The sequence below is a fragment of the Lemur catta genome, chromosome 15 (assembly GCF_020740605.2).
Source record: "Lemur catta isolate mLemCat1 chromosome 15, mLemCat1.pri, whole genome shotgun sequence".
NCBI lineage: Eukaryota > Metazoa > Chordata > Mammalia > Primates > Lemuridae > Lemur > Lemur catta.
In genome coordinates, this window is record NC_059142.1 from 1,347,116 (window position 1) to 1,370,265 (window position 23,150).

A 23,150-nucleotide genomic window follows, 5' to 3' on the forward strand; every position below is an offset into this window, starting at 1 on the left:
ATGTTATATGTATATTGGGGAGATTTAAATTTATGTTGTCTATTTTAAGAAAATATGAAAGTTACTGCTGCAGTGAACATTGCTGTATACCATTTATAACGGAAAATTGGAAGTAGCCCAAGGATCCAATAACAGAGGAAATTTTAAGTAAATTTAAGACCTCGTCACAGCCATTCATTCACTTTATAATTCAGCCAGTATTTGAGTCTACTGTGTGCCAGGCACAGTGCTTTTCACTAGTACTTAAATGATCATCAGAATCTATAATCTCTGCCCTTACGGAGTTCATAGCCAAGTAGAAGAAATAGCCAGTAACAAAATAATTGTGAATAAATGTAAAATTGTAACTGTAACCAGTACATGTGTTATAAAAACTATAATGGTGAAATATAACTTTGTTAAAGAATCTGTGAAAGACTTTTTAAAGTATGTGATGGTTGAGCTGATAGCCAGAGGAAAAGTAGGTGAAAGAGCCTTTCAGTAGAGTGAATGGCACGTACAAAGTCTTTGTGGTAGAAGATGCATGAGGCATTCAAACAACGAGAAGCCAGTGAGACTTGAATACAGAGAGCTGGGCGAAAGATTAAACTGGAGGGGGGCCCACTGGGCAGGACCTGGTAGGCCACGTTGACAATTCTGAAACTTTATCCTAAGAGTAATGGGCTTCCATTGAAAAGGTACTGGAGACAGAATAGGAGATTGAGTTATGATAAAGTTTGGTTTTTAAAAAGATAACTCTGGCTATATTGTAGAGAATGGTCGGAGGTGGAAGGTGAGAAGAAGAGTTGGTTTGGGGCTAAAGTGGCAGCTTTGAAGTTGAACAAAATTGGCTGGATTCAAGTGATACTTTTGGAGAGAAAATTAGTAGGACTTGTTGAGAGTATGGGGGCAAATGAAAGGAGGGTTTAAAAAATGACTCCTAGGTTTCTCGTTTGTCTAAGTGGATGCTAAACACTAGAAAAGAATCTAATTTGGGAGTATTGGTTACAACTCCAGTGCAGGACAGATTTAATTTATGATTCCTTTGAGTTGTCTAGGTAAAGATGTCAAAAGCATTAAGAGTATATTTTATAAAATGAAACGATGTGGGGAAAGACCTGTGTTACAACATTAAATTAAAAATCTATGAAATATTATTCTAGAGCTTTACTGTCCAATGTGGTAATCACTAGACACATATGGCTATCGAGCACTTGAATGTGGCTAGTCCAAATTGAGAAATGCTGAAAATGTAAAATGTACATCAGATTTTGAAGACTTAGTACCCAAAAAAGGTAAAGTAATGTTCCTATTAATTTTTAATTACACATTGAAATAATATTTTAGAAATATTGGGTCAATGAAATAAATTGGTAAAATAAATTTTACACATCTCTTTTTACCTTTTTTTTTTTTTTTTAAAAGAGACAGCGTCTTGCTCTGTTGCCCAGGCTAGAGTACAGTAGTGTGATCATAGCTCTCTATAACCTCAAACTCTTGGGCTCAAATGATCCTCCTGCCTCCCGAGTAGGTAGGACTACATGGCCAGGGCCATGGCACCTGGCTAATTTCTTTTGTTAATTTATTATTTTTTTGGTAGATACAAGGTCTCACTATGTTGCCAGACTGGTCTGGAACTCCTGGGCTTAATTGATCCTCCGAACTTGGCCACCCAAAGTGCTGGGATTACAGGTGTGAGGCCACCACCCCTGGCCTCTTTTTATTTTTTTAATGTGGCCACCAGAGAATTTAAAATTACATTTTAAATGATTCGCCATTGTATTCCTATTGGACAGCGTTGTTCTAGAATGTCAGCTTAACTGAATAAATAGAAATTCATAGAAAGAGGCTTATAGAAATACACCAGAATGTCACCATTTATGGGAGTGCTTTTTGTTAGTTTGTTCCATCTTTCTTTGTATTTCAAATTTCATCTAAATTATTTTTAGACATTAAGAGGTTTTACACTTTCAGTTTCAGAAGGTCAAGACAATTTGATATTTCACTTTCATACTCTGTAGAAAATTTTGGCTTTCCCACTGGCTGTAGATACTTCAATGAGGTCATCAAAGGAGTATAATTCATCCTAAACAACCACTTTCAAGCATGGTTTCTGTCACCACCTGAAACCTGTTCATTATCAGATTTTTTATGCCGTATCATTATCTTTAAGGTGCTGAAAATAGTTCTGATACAGAAAGTGCTCCTTCTCCTTCACCAGTTGAAGCTGTCAAGCCCAGCGAAGACAGCCCTGAAAATGCTACTTCTCGAGGAAACACTGAACCCGTGGCTGAGCTCGAGTCTACTACCGAAACTGCACCTGGTGCATCTCCCTCCTCAGCAGCTCCAAGTACAAAACCAGCTGAAAATGAAAATGTGGAGACCCAGGCGAATGACAGCATCAGTGTTGAGACGGCAGAGCCGATGGAGGTAGATCCTCAGGAGCGCAGTGCCGAAGCGGGTTCTGTTCTTGATCCTCCAGCCACTACCAAAGCAGACTCTGTGGATGTTGAAATGAGGGTGCCAGAAAACAATGCATCTAAAGTTGAAGATGATACCAAAGAAAGAGACTTGGAGAGAGCCAGCGAGAAGACAGAGCCTAGGGATGAAGATTTGGTGGTGGCTCAGCAAATAAACGCCCAGAGGCCTGAGCCCCAATCAGATAATGATTCCAGTGCCACGTGCAGTGCTGACGAAGATGTGGATGGAGAGCCAGAGAGACAGAGGTGAGACTGGTTCCTTAAATACTATCCTGTTCTTATTCTGCTGGCTGAATCACAGAATGGTGCTGGCTGCAGAGATGATGCTTTATAAATATTGGCAAGTTACAGATAGTCTGTGTGAAGTTAATGTTGGGCTGTGATGCTGTTCATCTGTTTAAATAACCAGGAATAATTGTGTAATCATTATTTTTTTAATGACACAGATTACAAATTTTTTCTACATCTGTCTTGGTATATGTATTCTAAATGATAGCAAAAAGGGGGATTTCTGCTAACAGAGTCGTAAGTAAGCCACAGATGACTGTGCCTGCGGGTGGCAGCAGTGGGATGTAGTGAGAAGGTGGTGAAAGGGATCAGAGGGCTGCAGGTGTGCATTCCCCTAAGACTGCAGCCTAAGCAAGGCCTGCCTTTCCCTACATATTAGATGTGAGAAAAGGCTGAAAAGAGAAACACGTTAAGTGTTCTGAAAATATTTTAGAAAGCATAATTTAGATGCAAGTTTAATGGTAATTATAGTGACCAATTTTTTATATCAGTTAAAATTTTAGGTTCATATTTGTAATTTAAAATACCAGGCATAATGCAAATGAATTTATAATTATTTTGGTCATTAAAGGTAAATTAATACAAAAAATGCATCATATCTTTATGGTTTTTGTAAAAATTATAGTATAAAGGTATATTTTACAGGAATAGATACTACTTTATTATATTTAATTTCCTGGTGTTTCCTTTTTCTTCAAAGAAATGGAACCACCTACAATCATAGTAGAATGTTGGATTAGTGCAAATTCTAGAAGTGAATTCAACTAAAACAGCATTTAATCTGAAACCCAATCAGACCTTGCCTTTCTTTTCCTTTTTAGTAAGAAAGAGACAAATAAGCCACCCAACAGTCAGCCAGATTCTAGTCAAAGTTCAACTTTCATAGTGTGTCTTGATGTCACTGTACTTTCAGTCCATATCCAATATATTTTATATCTTATATACTTTAGAATGAGATTTGATATGAGCATAGTAATATTCAGCATCACAGTGATGATTCCTCAGAAGAAATTTTTCTATAGTAAATGCTAGAATTTTCATCAACAGGAATTGAAATAAATGGTTCTGCTTAACCATGGTTATACCAGAAAATTCAGCTATCTGGGGCACTCTTCTTCCTTCATCTCACAGTAATGTAGATTTTATTTTAATGATCTCAGTCTTTAAATGGAGCAGACATAAATGGATTCAAGCTGGTAGTCCATTTTTAAGCATTCTTTAATGAGACGTCTCATCTGAAATAAGGATTATCTTTATTTCCACTGTTGGTTTTGTAACTGTACATGAAGGAAAAATTAGGATCACAGTAATTTTAAAGGATAAGCATCCTAAGAGATGAATGTGACAGTAGTCTTGAAATTCAGAAATTCCTTGTAAAAATATGGTGGTTTCTGAACGACACCCTAAAGTCTCCATCACTTCCAAACTGTTGAAATCACACTTCCAATTTTTTACAGCTTTAATATCGTCTTTGTTCGTTATGTAATATGTAAATTTTCTTTTATACATTCCAATTTTCTCACCAATTTATACATTTAAAAATGTTTATCTTCCCCCAGTGACTGCGACAACTTTGGGAAATCTGACCAAGCCCATAAGGCATGACACTAGTGTATAATTTCCCCAAGTTCATATAGGAGGCATCCTGAATGTGAGTGTAGGTATTGGAAACAAGGGAACTGGCAGGGTGTGAGATGGCAGGGATGGTGGTGAGCAGAGGACTGCATGGGGGACAGGCACTGCTGTTGGGGAGTACGGGTTCCACACTGTCAGTTCTGTTCTTTTTTTTGTAAGAAGCTAGAGCCTGGAATTTTGGGTGAAATTCTTCATTTTAAAATGGTGACATCTTTTTCAAATATTTTAAAAAACTCTGTGATCCCAACAAAACATCCTATAATAGACAACTAGTTTTTAACCTATGTTTGTATGTTACTGGTAAGTTAGGACTAAACAGTTTTTAATGGGCTTTATTCAGATTATTTTGCTGGTTAGATGTAAATGATTAAATTTAGATAAATTTCAACCTGAAAGTCAATATTAGGTTTCTTTATCTGGAAGATTAACACCATAGGTTCCTTTTTCCTTGCTGTTCAAATATCTTACAAAGGCTAATGTGATATCCATTGTGTCTGTGTGTGCATGTGTGTGTACGTATTAACTTGGAAGGAATTATAGTGACTATATGTTTGAAATCTTAAATAAAAATGTATTCTTTTGTGTTTTTTTTTAAATTGCCAACTGCAGAATGTTTCCTATAGACTCAAAACCTTCATTGTTAAACCCCACTGGATCTATACTAGTCTCATCCCCAATAAAACCAAATCCATTGGACCTGCCACAGCTTCAGCATCGAGCTGCGGTTATTCCACCAATGGTAAGTTTTCAGTGTAAGAAAAGTAAAATTGAAAGACAAAGACTTTTATAGACATATGTTTCTTCTCTTCTTTAATTGTTTCTCGATTTTAAAAAATTGTGGTAAAAAACACATAACCTAAAATTAATCACCTTAACCAACTTTAAGTCTATAGTTCAGTTTTCTTAAGTGTGTTCACATTGTTGGGAAACAGATCCCCAGAACTTTTTCATCTTTCAAATCTGAAACTCTACACCAATTAAACAACAACTCCCCCTTTCTCCCTTTTCCTAGTCACTGCTAACCACTTCTTAAGCATAGTTATACCAAATATGCAGGTTTTGTCCTCACATTCACCAGTTCTCCAACTCTCTGGACATCAACTGGGTGTACAATTCAGTTCAGTTCTGACACTGATTATCCTGAGTTATCAGCAGACACAAGTTGTGCAAGTATTGGGTCCCTGGGTTACCCACACTTCTGTCCGACTAGGTTAAAAATCAAAGGTTCCCCTGACTCTCCCTGTCAGGTTCCTTAGTTTGTTAGAATGGCCCACAGAACTTAGTGAAGTGTTTTACTTACTGTTACTGGCTTATTATGAAGGAATACAACTCAGAACAGATAGAAGAGATGCATAGGGCAAGGTGTGTGGGAAGGAATGTGACGCTTCCATGCCCTCTCTGAGCCTGCCACCCTCTCAGCACCTCTGTGGATTCACCAACCTGGAAGCTCTCCAAACCCTGTCATTTAGGGGTTCTTATGGAGGTGCCATTACATAGGCACGATTGATTAAATCATTGGCCATTCGTGATGAGTGTGTGAATCTCCTGCCCTTGCCTTCCCTGGAGGTCAGGCATGGGGTGGGCTGGGTGGAGCTGAAAATTCCAGCCTGAGGATATCTAGGGATCCCAAGCTACCAGTCATCTCATTAGCATGTAAAAGACACTTTTATTGTCCTGGAGTTTCTAAGGATTTGGAATCTTAAAGAAAGGTCTTTGGGAAAAAGACTGAATATTTCATTTTTATTATATCATACTTCATATATATGAAATCACACAGTGTTTGTATTTTTGTGACTGGCTTATTTCACTCCTCATTATGTACTCATGGTTTATCCATGTTGTAACATGTGTCAGAATTTCTTTTTTAAGGCTGAATAATATTCCATTGTATGTATTAATCTATACCACATTTTATTTATCCATTCATCTGTCAGTGGACATACGGGCCACCTCCCCCTCTTGGCTGTTGTGAAGAGTACCACTATGATCAGTACTTGATTTTCATACCTTGTTTTTTCTTGTATCTTCCTGTGTTGGACTGGGGTTAGGGAGTACTAGGGCATATGGAAGAGAAGGGTAGGAAAATGCTGAATGTGACTTAGTGGAAGAATTCTTTCATGTAACCCGTTTATATCCTTAGTGCATTGCTTTTTCAAATGGATTCATTCTGATGAGTGATTAAAATGGTCATTTCCAACTAAGAAAATAAACCCAAAAGAAATATAATGCTCCAGCCATAAATATTAGTAAGTCCTATTTTTGTTTATAACCATAGCAATAAGAAGCAATAAAACAGTAATAAAATAAATACATAACTAGGTTTTGAATATTTAAAAAGAATTATAGAGATTATGGCTAACTTCTGTAATTCCAAGTCTATTTTATTTTACCTTAATAATCTCCACAAATTCCAAGTCTGTTTTATTTACTTTTTACCTTAATAATCTGTATAAAATTGACTCATTTTTGATACTGAATTTTAATCTTGGCTACTGTTCTTTTCCTTAGTTATATTCTAACTCTTGCTTTATTTCCAATATTTATTTAAAGTTCAAAATTAAAAAAATTTTGTTTCCTGTCACAGGACAATTAGTAAAAGATGTTGATTGTGTGCTTGTGATAGACTCACAAAAAATCATTAAGCATTTATTCATTGATTCATTGAAACGGACACTTAGTGAGTAGTTTAAGACAACATTCTTAATACTGTAGGGAATATTTATAGATTACAAAGTCTGGTTTCAAAAAACTTAGAGACTGGTCTGGATAATAAGGCATAGAAAAAATTATAGGGCTGGGCGCGGTGGTTCACGCCTGTAATCCTACCACTGAGAGGCTAAGGCAAGAGGATCCGCCTGAGCTCAGGAGTTTGAGACCAGGTTGAGCAAGAATGAGACCCCGTCTCTACTAAAAATAGAAAAAATTAATTGGGTATAGTGGTACGTACTTCTAGTCCCAGCTACTTGGGAGGCTGAGGCAGGAGGATTGCTTCAGCCCAGGAGTTTGAGGTTGCTGTGAGCTAGGCCTGGGTGACAGAGCGAGACTCTGTCTCAAAAAAAAAAAGAAAAAAAGAAAAAAAAAAAGAAAGAAAGAAAAGAAAAGAAAAAAAATTATATAAAATTTGAAATGAATTAAAATGTGATGCTCTGTTACATTAACAACAAAAAAAAAAAACTAAGTGTTTCAGAGGAGAAGGAGCTGCTTCTTATTTAGAAACTTAAGAAGACTCTAAGTAGGAAATAATGTTTTGGTTGGACCAAAACAGTCCATTTGGCTTTATAGCAAAAGGAAAAGCCATCTTTACACATAAGTCAAAGGACAAAGGCAAGAAAGTTATGTGTGTTTTGGGACCAGTGAAAATTCCTACTTATGGTAGGGGAAAAAACTATAGAAGTCTTTAGATAACAGGTTCTGTAAAAGTGAAATCTCTCATTATTCATGAAGTGTTTATCATGGACCGTGTTTGGGGCTTCTATTTAGTATTGGACAGAATAGCTTGGATTCTCTCCTTTGTGAAGTGGGAAAGATAGAAAATAAATAAGGAAACAAACATAATTGCAAATTGTGGCAAGTGCTGTGTACTGTGAAAGAAATGAACAGGCTGCAATGAGAAGGAAAACAAGGAGAGAGTCACTGTGTTTTATTGGATGGTTAGGGATGGCCTGTCTGAAGAAGGAACAGTGCATTCTGTACTGAAGAGAATCACTATGTTCATGAATTGGTTATGGGAGAGGAGGAGATTGATCAGTCAAGGATAATTTGCCAGATTTCTGGCTGAAGCAGCTGAGGTTCCATTTCTAAGATGAAGAATATTGAAGAAGCATTGAGTTTAGAAAATGAAAAGTTCCATTTTGAACCGAGATATCCAAGTGGATTTGTTAGGTAGGCAATTTTATATGAGTGTGGAACTTGGAGAAAGTGTCTCAAAAATAGAAAATTTGGCCAGGTGCGCTGGCTCACATGTGTAATCTTAGCACTTTGAGAGGCTGAGGTGGGAGGATTGCTTGAGGCCAGGAGTTCAAGACCAGCCTGAGCAAGAATGAGACTCCCATCTCTACAAAAAATAGAAAAATTAGCCGGGCTTGTTGGCACATGCCTGTAATCCCACCTACTCGGGAGGCTGAGGCAGGAGGATCGCTTGAGCCCAGGAGTTTGAGGTTGCTGTGAGCTATGATGACACCACTGCACTCCAGCTTGGGCAACAGAGTGATACCCTGTCTCTTAAAAAAAAAAAAAAAAGAAAAGAAAAGAAAAATGTATGAGTTATTAACATATGCATGATATTTAAATCAGTAGATGGATGTGATGCCTGGTAAGAAGCATAGAGGTAGGAGTTGGGGCCCAAGGCCAAGCCACAAAGGCCTTGGCTAGGGTAAGTTAGAATCAGATGTGTTTTGATTTCTGTTATCATAGCTTTTGTGATTTATATTTTATGTAGTTCTGAAAGAAACTAACATTTTAAGCATTATTCTTAAAGAAATACTTTGATTAAAAAATGGTAAAATCAATTCAACCAGTAATATGACAGAAATAAGCTTTATTTATGACCGGTGGCAATTATTATTGCATTGGTCATTGGCATATTTAGGTTTTTTTTTTCTTCCTGTAGGTTTCCTGCACCCCATGTAATATACCAATTGGAACCCCAGTGAGCGGCTACGCTCTCTACCAGCGACACATTAAAGCAATGCATGAGTCAGCACTCTTGGAGGAACAGCGGCAGCGGCAAGAACAGATGGATTTGGAATGTAGAAGTTCTACAAGTCCATGTGGTACATCCAAGAGTCCAAACAGAGAGTGGGAAGGTAGGTAGATAAAGCTGTCACCACAAAGAACTTCTCTGAGTAGAAGCCAAGCGAAACCCAAAAGTAGTGTCCTTTGTGCTTTGTAAGTTATTAGCATATCAATTGATTTATTACATTTGTCCCTAACAAATACAATTCCTTAAATTGACCTCAGGGAAACTGCTAAGGAATGTTAGTATCATTGATACTAACAATCATTATGGCAATAACATTTTTAATAGCCTTCTAGTGAATATAAATTTTCTGATAGTCATCTTTATACTGGCAGACTTTATAAAAGTCCTGCTTTATGCTCCATTCATCTGAATTTTCAGAATAAGTAAGAATTGTTTTCCTCTTCTTGAAGTAAATCACCTATGACATGTACTATTCTAATTCTCTGATAGAATGGCAGACAACTTTGTGCAGTAGATGTTGCCAGTGAGACGCTGGCTCAACCTTCACCCTGCCATTTGCCAGCTGTGTGGCTACGGGCAGGTCACTTAACCTTTCATAGCTTTGGTTTTCTCACCTATAAAGTAAAAACAATATATAGCTACCTTGCTGGGGTTGTAAAGTTAAAAAAGAATGAACATTCATTATTATTATATAACACATGGCTCAGCATTATTTTAGGTATAAAATAGTATATTGTTATATACTAATTAGTATATTAGTGTTAATTATAGAACTACCTTCATCCAAGGTATATACACAGTATAATAGACTATGAAGGTACTTGTTATCATTGTTATATCACTGTTATTATTTCAAATGACAGATTTGAGTTGGTACATGCTCTTTTAGTTGGTGTGTGATACATTTTTACTTTCTTTAAAAAAAAGATTATTATTTCTAAATTTTAATAAATTATTCTGACGTGGTTACAAGAATTGGCACATGTATTCTGGTTGATTGTGAACTTATGTTATCGTGAACTAACATGCTACAATATGCTTAGAATATAAGAATACTAAAATTGTCTTCGAATGATTCAGAAAACTCTTTGCAGTACCTTATGTAGATAAGTAAGAGTTATTAGCTTTAGCATGCCATGGATTCCATGGGCTATTTAGTATAAAATAGAAACTATGGTATTTAAATGATCCTGCTGACTCCCTCCCCGCTGCCCAAATTACACAAATAATGAGTTATTAGTTATATAACACACTGAACCTCTTATGTTAGAGTTTTAAATGTAAACTTGTTAGTGTTTTAAACATAAATCTTGTGCTAGTAAAAATGTGAACCAGAATGCTAGTACCCACCAGGGTATGTAACAAGTGCTAAATGAACATGTCTTGGATGAGGGTAGAAGTGTTGCCATGAAGGACTGGATGATAGACGAGTAACATAATGGAGACTCTGACCACGTCTCACCATAGGTAGGAGTGGACTCATCAGTGGTGTTTGTCTTTTGAGCATTCCAATTATGAGGAAATCTGTCAGTGGAGAATGATAAATTATAGAATAATTTAAAAATCTGTTGATCTTTTCCTTACATAAATGATTTCATATAGATTTTGTGAGAAGTAAAAATGGCATTCAAATGATATAATTTGTTGTATTTACGCCAAAGCATAATGTTATTTAGTTAGCAATATCTGGGTCATTTTAATATGGATATCATATAGTCATTTTAGAACCTCAGTATCTTTTCTTGGTCTGATTTATAAAATGAGTTGTATTTGAGAGCTGAAGAGATTGAACCAGGCTACAGCCCAAAATTCTGAGAATCCAAACTGTGAATTGCATTTCTGTGTGATCAGTCATATTAATCCATGTAGTTTAGGTTTCAGTAGTATCCTAATTTTTAATCATAATGCAGTGATCTTAAAACTGTAATTAGACTTTTGATTAATATGACATTGAAAATTTGACAGTTTGGTTCAAGGTGACTCTCTACAAAATTGGACAGTTGGTTACATTTTATCCTAAGGTTAGGTTTTGTTTTAGCTAGTCTACTTGGCACAATCATCTATTTTAAGTGCCTATAGTCTCTCCTTGAGTTTATAGCTATCCTGTAGTTCAGCGTATAGGATAATCTTCAGAATAACATTTAAATGTTTGCAGTTAAGTTTCTTGTGTGTAGAATGTTTGACACAAATGTTTTAAATGCAGCCTCATGGAACAGTTTATAGAATGTTAAAAACAGTGAAAATGTGTACCAATTATTGGTACAGTCCACCTAAATTAGGTTGATGTTTTTTATTTTTCCTTTACAAAGTAACAGGCAGCACTTGTCCAGCTATTTGGTTGTAGTCATCTTCCTTTAATGTGAATGATTTAAATAATTATTGTAGATGTGCCCTTTTTTAAATTGCTTAAAGCTTCCCTGTAGAAAAGCTTGAAAAAAACCTTAGAGAAAAATTTTCACTTGACCAGTAACAGTTACACATGTTGACCTCTGCTTTACTGATAACTTTGCAGCCTCTTTCCTACAGTGAAGGAACCCAAACTTAACCATGTAGAGGTAGAGTTAGAGTTGAACTCCTAATGCAAGTTTAACAAAATCTGTTTAATCACAATAAGAGTTAATGCTTCTTTGTAACTGAATCTAGTTTACTGCATGTTTATTTTGTTGCTGTTGCTGTTTGTTTGTTTTTCTGGCTCTGGGTGCATGGTGATTTAAATAGCTGTGTTTAGAACCATCTAAATGCCCATCATTTTTTTAAAATACTAGTATGACCAGTGGATTTTTTTTTGCCTAATTATAAACTTACTGGAAATGGTAAAAATAATCAGGCGTTAAATTTTTAATACTGTATCATGTTCAATTCTCTAGGAAGAAAGAAGTGTTTTTCTTTTGAAGTTGGTTTATTTCATAATGCATTTACTCAGAAGTGGGACACTTAATAATCTAATTCGTTATATTAATATGTCAAAGAAGGAAAGAGTACCTTCATCTTAATAGATACCCTAGAGGCATCTGAAATTCAACACCCCATCCTTCAGTGAGACACTGTTGCACTGTGTGTAGAGCTCAGGGTCTGGAATTAAACTGTTTTTTAAAAATCCTTGGTAGTATGACTTTGGTTGTACAATTAGGTATGATTCTTCTGAGCCGCAGTTTCCTCATCTGTAAAATGGTGTTAATAACCTCATTGATCATGAGGGCTAAATGAGATAATTTGTTTAATGCATAGTGCCCAGCACTTGAATATTAGTTTATATTTCTATAATTGTTTCTGATTTTAAAAATACCTTAGAAACTATTATTTAACCTAGGGAAAAGAGGTTTAAGTATTTGAAGGAAGAAGACAAATTATTATTTACAAGGTAAGAATATCTACCTAGAAAGCCTAAAAGAATCAATTGAAAAGTTATTAGAGCTGAGGAAGTTTCATTAAGTTTCACAGAAAAAAATTGTTATACAGAAATCCACATCTTTCCTGTATATGTGCAATAATTAGTTTTATATATATAAACCCATATATATGAAAGAGATGGTTTTCTTAGCAACAGAATATGAAACACTTAGGAGTAATTTTTAACAAGCCTATCTGACAAAAACTAGGTTTCTCAATTAGAGAACTCAATATTTTAAAATGTTGTCTCCTGTGTTTATTGATAAATTTAATACAAGTCCAATGAAAATTCTAATGATACTTTGTTTTAGGAGGAAGTGCTCAAAATGATTTTAAATCTAGATTTATTTGGAAAGATAAATAGATGAGACTAGATAATGAAAAGAATAATAAAATGAGTGGCAATTTGTTTTGGCAGACGTTAAAATGCTACAAATCTAAGTGGTTAGGGTTACAAACGAGTTTTACTTGTGTTTTTCTGATTTTCAAAAATTGCGTTATATTAACTTCATTTATAAAGGAAAAATTATATATTTTTAAAGTCTTAATATGACTGCATTTCTGGCATGCTCTGTAAATGTTTAAAGTTTTCTTAATACTTTATGTAGAGATAACTTACATGGTAAGTCATTTTCATTAGTATTATTGCAATTATATTCACGGTTTTATAAGCTTGTGTAGGATTTTTAGATTAGCTTGATCTGCGTCTTTTGAAAGGCTTCTTCCATTTCTTAATTAAATTTATTTCTCTGAATAATAAGTGGTGAGAGTAAGCTTCAACATGCTAATTATAAGAGTTGAAATCCTCAGAGAGCTGACCTCTAAATTCAGGCCAGACTTAAATTCACAGAATTTCTTGATAATCTGATGTTTGCCTGTTATGATTTTATCAGGTGTGAAAACAATTGATTATCCTTAAGACGAAAGAAAAGTTCTTTGTCCTTTAAAGGGGAAAATTGTAATTGAATTTTGGAGGATTTCATTAGGTCATAGTAATGTTGCCTACATAAAAAATTTAGATCTATAGGACTTCTTAACCTCTCTGGGGGTGGATTTCACCCCCTCCCAGGAATTTTAGACCTTGATATTAGTATATGGATGGATCTGCCCCTGGATGGTATGGGCTTGGTCCTTTCACACTTACTATTTTAATTTGGGGTTCTTCCCTTATTTTGATAACTTTAACTTTCATAGGAAAATCAGTCGCCTATATGCCTTATGCTGAGGTCAAACGTGCTCTAGAACAGGAAGCACAGATGCACAATACCGCAGCAAGGTCAGCCTCACCGTGTAGGCTCTCTCCAAGAGAAGTCAGTAAAGCCGCTCCACAGCCTGATATGAGTGCAGCTCGCTATAGTGTCCCGCCAGGTAAATATTGCTCCTCTGTGCAGTGGCTGCTGGCCATCTACCCACAGATGTTCCACGTGGGTGGTTTAATCTCGTGAATGAACTGCTCTTCCGGGACGTGTCCTTGCTGTTTCCAAATGACTTTCTTGTTTCTCAGCATTCCATCATCAGTTGCATTCAGTTGAGTTCACTGGGCCACTGGGAAATTTGTTTTCACACATTTATACTGTGACATTGACTGTCTTTTCTTTTAAGAATAGTACATGAATTTGTAAAAATCTTGAGATTCACACCCCCCTCCCCAGAAATTCAAGTGTTCTGTGAGAGCCAGAATCAATAAATGTTTCTTAAATTATGCAAGATGCAAAAAAGACTGGTTGTCAGTCATGTCTGCATATTCTATAAAGTAGGGATATCAGCTCTTCCTAAGAAGCATCCTTTTTTCTCACCTCCCTTGTGAGGTCCAAAGAGCAGTGTCAAGAGATAAAAAATTATCAAAGACTGAAGGTTGCCTATGTGCTAAGCAGAATACTTTGAAATGAGCATCAGCTTGAAAACTCTGGTTTGAAAGGGAGTTGAATATGTCGACCCCACAACTACCATTTTTGACTTGAATATGTATACAGGGTTAAGTGAAAGAGAGATTTAAAGTAGAAATGTTCATCCTTGGCTTCACCTTGCATTTATAATTTAATTTGTGATTTAAACATTCAGGAATGACTGAGATAGGTAGCATGTTGCAAACTAGGAAATTAACTACGTTTTAACTCATTTTTTTTCCTTTTAAAAGTCCTCCAGCCTGCTCCACATCAAGTGATAACTAATCTCCCTGAAGGGGTTCGGCTTCCAACAACTCGACCAACCAGGCCGCCGCCTCCTCTAATCCCATCATCCAAAACCACAGTGGCTTCAGAAAAACCATCTTTTATAATGGGAGGCTCCATCTCACAGGTAAAATGTCTTCTTTTCACAGTAGATTTCTTGTTGAATATTTTTTTTGATAAAATATTTCCCTCTTTCTCACACTAATTTGTCAAAGTACTAGGAAATAATAATCTGTCTGGATATGAAACTTGCAGACAGTGACCAGAAAATGCAGCAGTTGCTATACTCGTGCCGTACACAGAAACTTGGAGTGTGTATGTCCAGATTGAAGGGCCATGGCATACTACCTGGTTTAACTTACCAAAGGCACATATTTGCCCTGAAGTTTAGGGTAGTATACATTAAAATGGAATATTTTCAAATAGTAGAATATTTGTTCACTATTGTAAAGGCTCTAAATATTAAATTGTAGATAGTTGGTATTATAGTTTATTCTGACTTTGACCACTAAATCTCTTTTTTCTGGTTCATTACTTTTTTTTTTTTAATTGAGATATGGTCTGTTCTTAACCATTCTATTAGTTTTGACTAAAGTGCACAGCCAGTGGCCACACCCCTGCCAAGTTATTGAACATTTCCATCACTTCATAAGGTTTTCTCATTTTCCTTCCTAGGCAGGCTCTGCTCTCACCACCTAGAGCACAGCAAGCAACCACTGTTTACTTTCTGTTGTCGTAGATTAGTCTTGCATTTTCTAGAACTTCAAGTGAATGGAATCATTATGTACTCTTTTGGGTCTGTTTTCTTTAACTCAGCATAATGCTTTTAGAGATTCATCCAGGATTTTGTGTAATCAATATTTTCTTCCTTTTTATTGCTGAATAATACTCCATTGTATGAACATACCAGTTTGTTTATCCATTCTCCTGTTGATGGAAACCTGAGCTGTTTCTAGTTTTTGGCTACTATGATAAAGCTGCTATGGACATTCTTGTACTAGGTTCCTTGTGGACATATGTTTATACCTGTGAGTGGAATTGCTGGATGTATGCATGTGTTATTTCATGATTTTCCAGAGTGGTTCTGCAGTTTTACACTGCCACCAGAGTGTGTGAGACTTCTGGTTGCTTCATTTGCTATTGTCATACTTAATTGGTATACAATAATATCTCATTGTGGTTGTATTTTGCATTTCCCTCACAACAAATGATGTTGAACACTTTTTCATGTGCCTTTTGGCCATTTGTATGTTTGCCTGTGTGAAATGACTAAGTCTGATTATCTATTTTTATTGGATTGTAGAAGTTCTTTATATATTATGATTGGAAGTTCTGTTAGATATATGTATTACACGTATTTTTCCTATTTTTGGCTTGTCTGTTTATTTTCTTACTGGTATGTTTTTATGAGAAGTTTTAAATGTTGATGTAGTCTATTTATAAATTTCTTTCCCCTTATGATTAGCTCTATTTCGCTAAGAAATCTTTGTCTGCTCCAAGGTTGTGAGATATTCTCCTATGTCTTCTTTTGAAAGCTTTATAGTTTTAGCTTTTACATTCAGGCCTATGAGTAGTCTCAAATAATTTTTGTTTACAGTGTGAGGTCAGGATTGGCATTCATTTTTTCATTTGCATTTCTAGTTCCAGTAACATTGATGAAAAAAGTCTTTTCTTTCCCCTTATTTGATTGCTTTAGTGCCTTCGTTAAAAAGCCACTTGACTGTATATGTTTGGGTCTATTTCTGGATTCTCCTGTGCTATTCATTTTAGAAACAGCAACATTTTTTTCTGTACTTGTCCATCGTTTTGTTATTACCACAGTGTTGATTACTGTTGCTTTATAGTAAGTCTGGAAATCATGCAGTGTAAGTCTTCATTATTTTTGTTTTTCAAAAAAAGGAAGGAAGCAAGATTGTTGTTGTTATTCTGTGTCTTTTGTATTTTCATATAAACTACATAATTAGCTTGTCAATTTCTTTTCCTTCCTTCCTTTTCTCTCTCTTTCTCTCTCTTTCTTTTCTTCTCTTTCTCTCTTTTCCCTCCCTCCCTCCCTCCCTTCCTTCCTTCCTTCCTTGCTTTTTTCCCCAATTATTATTCAAGAACTCCTACAAAAGATTCCAGATCAATGAGTTTTCATCCTCATCTTCTTCTTCCTCTTCATCTTAGTTAATTTAGAAGTAATGCAATTCCTAATTCTGTTTGCTCTTAACAACTATGCACAACCATCGCGTACATTATTCTTCTTCAAATATTTTTTGGTGAGATATTTCAAATACCTTTTGGAAAAAGGCACCTCAGAAGTTACAGTGATTTAACTCTTCCTTCTTTCAATAGTTACTACCCTTCCACCAAGATCTCAGCTTTTCCATTCACTTTAATTCTCTCTTGGAGAAATTGTTTAAAATTGGCAGCTTCCACGATTCCATCTTCTACAGTGTGGGTGCAGTCAAGGGTGAATTTCAGAAGCAGCTTTTTTCACCCTTTGCCACAAGGTTTTTCATGGGCACCGTGGCAACATCAGAGACAGAAATAATCAGTTTATCAATTGAAAAAAAGAAAAATGTGATAGAATTTTGGTTGGGATTACACTACATCTATAGATCAATTTGGGATAGAAATGGACATTTTAGCAACATCAAATCTTCTAATCCATGAACATAGATACCTTTCCATTTATCTAGATCCTTAATTTCTCTCAGCAGTACTTTGTTTTAACCTATTTTTTATTTTTATAAATCATATTTTTAAAAATTTAATTTTCTAGTTCTTGCTGGCATATAGAAATACAATTTTTTATATTATAACTTTGTCTCCTATAACATTTACTTAGTGCTTCTAGTAGGATTTTTGGTTTTGTTTTGGTGTATTTCTTAGGATTTTCTATATATGTATGTCATCTGTAGATAAACACAGTTTTACTTCTTCCTTTCCAAATTTTATCTCTTTTATTTCTTGTTTCATTGCACTGCCTAGGTGAGAACTTTTAGTGCAATATTGAATAGAAGTGGTGAACTTGGACATGCATTTCTTGTTGCTGATCTTAGAAGGCAGCATTCAGTATTTCACTATTAAATATAATGTTAACTATAGGTTTTTCTTACACGTCTTTCATTAGATTGAAGATGTTTCCTTGCATTCTTAGCTTGCTGAGAGTGGTCCCCTCTACCCCTCCCTGTTCTTGAATTTTTTAATTCCAGAATTCTGTTTTGTTCTTTTTAAGTGATTTCTTTCTGTCTGTCTGTATTCTCTATTGGGTGAGACACCATTCTTATACTTTCCTTTAATTCTTTAGACACGATTCCCTTTAGTTCTTTGATATATCTATGATAGCTGGTTGAAAGGCTTTAGTCCAAAGCTCAGGTACAGTTTCTATTCACTGCTTTATTTTATGTGTATGGCTAGCACTTTCTTGTTTCCTAGCATGTCTTATAATTTTGGTCAAAAACTGGACATTTTACATAATGTGGCAGCTCAGGAAATCAGGACAACTCCCGCCCCCACCCCCACCCCCACACATACAATCCAGCCTCTTGTTGTTTCTGTTTCTTTTTGCTACTGTTATTTATTTGCTAAGTGACTTTTCTGAACTCATTCTGTAAAATCTGTATTATTTGTCATGTGTGGCTGCTGAAGTCCCTGCTTAGTTAGTTTAATGATCAACTAATGATTAGAGAAAGATTTCCTTAAATGTCTAAAACCAGTAAGGTCAGTCTTTGCTGAGGGTCCCTCTGTGTGTGCTGGGGTGTGCCTTCACTCAGGCAGTCGACAGCTCTGCCTGTCTTCACTTCCTGCTTTGCAGTCTTAAGGTCAGCCATGGGCCAGAGCTTAGAGCCTTTCTAGGTTCCCAGGAATGTGTTGGAGCTTTTCAAACTCCTATAAACATCTCCTTCCCAAGCTCTTCCTTTGAAGTATTTGTCCCAGCTAGTTTCTGCTATCTCAGACAGTGAAGAAGTTAATCAGTTGCCTCTGATTGTTTTTGACAAGACTGCGCTTCCTCTACCCACCCAAGTCAGGCTAAAGACAAATGGAGTCTCTCAGAGAACCACCAGACAAGTCAAACAATGACATTTACCTGAGAATGAGGCTTTTAAGGAGCCCCAACCTTGCTGTTCCATTTTTAGTGGCTGCTATGCTGTTGGTTTGCACCGTGATTGTGGGGGGTTGTTGGTTTTTAAAACTACCATAGCGCTTGAAGGGGAGAGTGGGAATAGACCCAATTAGAATGCCACAAAGCTGCCTATTCTCACCTAGATTCAGTTATTTTTCTTGAATAAATGCTCCCAGATTTGTACAAGCCTTTGCTAATTTCCAGAGTTCTCTAAAAATTGATTCTTACCATTTTTGCTGGTTTTCTTGTGCTTTTATGGAGGAGAGTTTTCAGAAGTCCTTATTACTCTGCTATATTCACTGATATCCCCCTCCATAGCATTTTTAAGAGGAATGAATGTTATTAATAATAGGAGCTTACATATTGGGTATACTGTTGAAGTGTTTTATGTAATTTATTAATAGTAAATATTGTCTACGTATAATTTATAGTAATTTCAGAAGACATCCTACTTCCTTTAAAATTTTTTTTTATTTTAATTTTTTTAGAGACAGGGTCTCACTCTGTTGCCCAGGCTGGAGTGTGGTAGCATGATCATAACTCACTGCAGCCTTGAACTCCTGGCTTCAAGCGATCCTCCCAACCTCAACCTCCCTAGTAGCTGGGATTACAAGCATGAGCCACTATACCCAACTAAAAATTTTTTTAATTTAAGCAATCTATGATTTTCTTGCTTTACAAATATTATTCTTACTTTTTGTTTTTTGAGACAGGGTCTTACCCTATTCCACAGGATAGAGTACAGTGGCATCATTGTAGCTCTCCGTAACCCGCAACTCCTGGGCTTAAGTGATCCTCCTGCCCCAGCCTCCTGAGTAGCTGGGACTATAGGCATACACCACCATGCCCAGCTAATTTTTTATTTTTTTGTAGAGATGGGGGTCTCACTGTTTCCCAGGCTGGTCCCAAACTCCAGGCCTCAAGTGATTCTCCTGCCTCAGCCTCCCAAAGTACTAGGATTATAGGTGTGAGCCACCGTGCCCAGCCTACGCATACTGTTCTTAATTTTGAGTGGCAGGAGTATAAATTTTTTGAACAGAAATTTTGTGATTAACCTTGTGAGAAAACAATATTTAGTGCTCTAAAATTATTTTTTAGGGAACACCCGGCACTTATTTGACTTCTCATAATCAGGCTTCCTATACACAAGAAACAGCTAAGCCCTCAGTGGGGTCTATCTCTCTTGGACTGCCGCGACAGCAGGAATCTGCCAAATCAGGTCAGTGAGTTACTACAGTCACAATACACCTGTGTTTGTCGTATCACGGCCAGTAATTTAGTACTTGAGTGCTTCATGTTTCTCTGGCTTTGTCCACAGCAACTTTGCCCTACATCAAGCAGGAAGAATTTTCTCCACGAAGCCAAAACTCTCAACCTGAGGGTTTATTGGTCAGGGCCCAACATGAAGGTGTGGTCAGAGGTAAAATATACTGTTTGGCAAAAATACTAAACTTTGTTCCCAGTAAGTTTATTAAAGTAAGTCATTAGTAGGTTTTAATGATGAGTTTTTAAATTATACCCTTTAAATTCCAAATTTAAGTGTTTTTTTTTAATATGTAAAAATGATTTTAAATCTTTAAAGGTCCATATTTCGGCAGTTCTTTTTAATAATTGCAGTATTTTAGAAGTACATTTCAGTAAAACAAAAACTATTCTTTTTGTGGTGCTTTTTCCTTCTCTTTTTACTCTTCTTCCAAGTAGGGACTAGCCTTTTGTCTTCTGGGGCAGGGGTGGGGATAAAATTTGCTAATAATTTTGTTTTTATACAGGTACCACAGGAGCCATCCAAGAAGGAAGTATAACTCGGGGAACTCCAACCAGCAAAATCTCAGTGGAGAGCATTCCATCCCTGCGGGGCTCTATCACTCAGGTTAGTCATGGTCATCTCTAGTGTACTGAACAATAGCTAAGAAAAACCTAGAAGTCAAGTCTCAAGATCTTTGGCTATTACAGCAATAACAGTTTTGTGATTAAGTTGTTCAGTTTTCTGTGTTATGCTGGGTCTTAGTGATGACAAACCCCAGATCTATAAACTATGTGCAGAAACACATTAATGTGATCACTTTGACTGTAAGCTATATTATCTATACTATGGTTCATTTGAAAAGGTCACTTTTTTTACACATTGGCAGAAGAAACATGCTCTAACTGATGTAGCTCTCACTGTCTTCCTGGCAAAGTTTTTGCCATGTGTTTAGCTTAAATAGAAATTGAGAAGAAAATCATTACAAATTATTTGCTTGCTTTTGCCCCTTGTGAAGAGGTAGGTCTACAATCTCAGTATGTAAGCTGCCTTCTTAGAATCTTTTTTCTTTTTTTATTTCTTTTTTTTAGTTTAATGTCTTTTATTTGCACGATTTTTTAACATGGCTGTAAATCCTACCCCACATTATTCTTTCAATTTCAGAATATTATGGGTGTACATTCATTTTGATTACATATATAATGCCTTTGCACTGCCCAAGCCAGAGCTACAAGCATGCTCTTCCCCCATACAGAGCTCCGCATCCATTAGTTGTGAGTGTACCCACCCCCACCACCCCCTCCCACCTGACCGGTACCTGATGAATATTACTTCCATGTGAGCACCTTTGTGTTGATCAGTTAGTACCAATTTGATGGTGAGTAGAGGTAGGGCTTGTTTTTCCATTCTTGTGATACCTCACTTCAAAGGATGGGCTCCAGCTCTATCCAGGATAATATAAGAGGTGCTAGTTCACCATTGTTTTTTGTAGTTGAGTAGTAGTACTCCATGGTATACATATACCACATTTTATTTATCCACTCATGTATTGATGGGCACTTGGGTTGTTTCCATATCTTTGCAATTGTGAATTGTGCTGCCATAAACATTCGAGTGCAGATGTCTTTATTACAGAATGTCTTTTTTTCCTTTCAGTAGATGCCTAGTAGTGGGATTGATGGATTAAATTGTATTTCTATTTTCAGTTCTTTGAGGTATCTCCAAATTATTTTCCACAGAAGTTGTGCTAGTTTGCATTCCCACCAGCAGTGTAAGAGTGTTCTGTCTCTCCACATCCACTCCAGCATTTGTTGTTTTGGGACTTTTTGATAAAGGCCATTCTCACTGGAGTTAGGTGATATCACATTGTGGTTTTGATTTGCATTTTCCTAATGATTAGAGATGTTGAACACTTTTTCATATGTTTCCTGGCCATTAGTCTGTCTTCTTTTGAAAAGATTTGGTGCAAGTCCTTTGCCCACTTTTTGACAGGGTTGTTTGACTTTTTCTTGTTAATTTTCTTAAGTTCTATATAGATTCTTGTTATCAGCCCTTCATCGGAAGTGTAGCATGCAAATATTTTCTCCCATTCTGTAGGTTGTCTGTTCACTCTAATGATAGTGTCCTTGGCTGTGCAGAAGCTTTTTAATTTCATTGGGTCCCATTTATTTATTTTTGTTGCTTCTGTGATTGCTTTGGGGGTCTTCTTCATAAATTCTTTTCCTAGGCCAATGTCTATAAGAGTTTTCCCAGCATTTTCTTCTAGAATTCTTAAGATTTCACTCCTTAGGTTTAAGTCTGTTATCTATCATGAGTTGATTTTTGAGAGGTGAGAGGTGGGGATCCAGTTTCAATCTTCTGCATGTGGTTATCCAGTTTTCCCAGCACCATTTATTGAATAGAGATTCTTTTCCCCATTGTTTATTTTTGTCTGCTTTGTCAGCAATTAGATGACAATATGCAGATGGTTTAATATCTGGGTTCTCAGTCCTGTTACAAAGGTCTGCATCTCTGTTCCAGGAAATGCCAATGGCATTGACAAAAGCACTAAAAATCAAATACCTTCTTCCATTTTTAGGCTAAATAGCCAATTCTGATGAATAAAAGGTCTTTCTTTTCCTCAGTTAGTTGTTAATTTTAATTTGAAATGTAAAGCAGTCGTTAGCTGTTTTATGAAGTTGTGGAAAATAGAAAATTCTGTTCTGAGAAATCAAACAGAAACCTGTGCTTTGCACATTATGAGAAGTGTTTGTTCATTGTTAGAAGTTTTTTCTTCTTTGTCTTGTTCCAGTTCCCCAGGACAGTGGCTCTCAAAATGTGGTCCCCAGATGAGCAGCGTCAGTATCATCTGGGAAGTTGCTAGACATAAATTATAAGCCTGTACCCCAGATGTACTGAGAACTAGGCCTTGAGAGTGGGGCCCAGCAATCTTCGTTCCTCCAAGCCCTCCAGTAATTGTGCTGGGGTCTTGCTAACCAAGTGTGGTCTGTGCACCAGAACATTGCCATCACTTGGGAGCTTGCTAGAATAATGCAGAAATGTCAGTCCCTACTCTAGACATTATAAATCAGAACCCCCATTTTTTCAAGATTCTTGTGTGATTTTTCCCTAAGACATAGTTTATAATATGGCATATAGTGATGTAGAAAATTGT

The 23,150-nt window shown here is 36.3% G+C and overlaps 1 protein-coding gene and 1 pseudogene across 15 annotated transcripts in view; one reads left to right on the forward strand and one right to left on the reverse strand.

Annotated features, from left to right (window-relative positions):
- Nucleotides 1–23,150, forward strand: part of NCOR1 (nuclear receptor corepressor 1) — a 154,797-nt gene that overhangs the window by 92,665 nt on the left and 38,982 nt on the right. For 10 of the 15 annotated variants that reach the window (XM_045569421.1, XM_045569430.1, XM_045569427.1 and 7 more), the window contains 8 exons: nt 2,153–2,705; nt 4,992–5,121; nt 8,992–9,187; nt 13,669–13,842; nt 14,612–14,772; nt 19,852–19,972; nt 20,072–20,173; nt 20,523–20,623. In XM_045569421.1, the coding sequence (XP_045425377.1) occupies nt 2,153–2,705; nt 4,992–5,121; nt 8,992–9,187; nt 13,669–13,842; nt 14,612–14,772; nt 19,852–19,972; nt 20,072–20,173; nt 20,523–20,623 (1,538 nt within the window). The remainder of the gene's footprint in view (nt 1–2,152; nt 2,706–4,991; nt 5,122–8,991; nt 9,188–13,668; nt 13,843–14,611; nt 14,773–19,851; nt 19,973–20,071; nt 20,174–20,522; nt 20,624–23,150) is intronic. The other 5 variants (XM_045569433.1, XM_045569434.1, XM_045569437.1 and 2 more) reach the window with 3 other exon arrangements.
- Nucleotides 16,751–17,146, reverse strand: LOC123620156 (annotated as a pseudogene).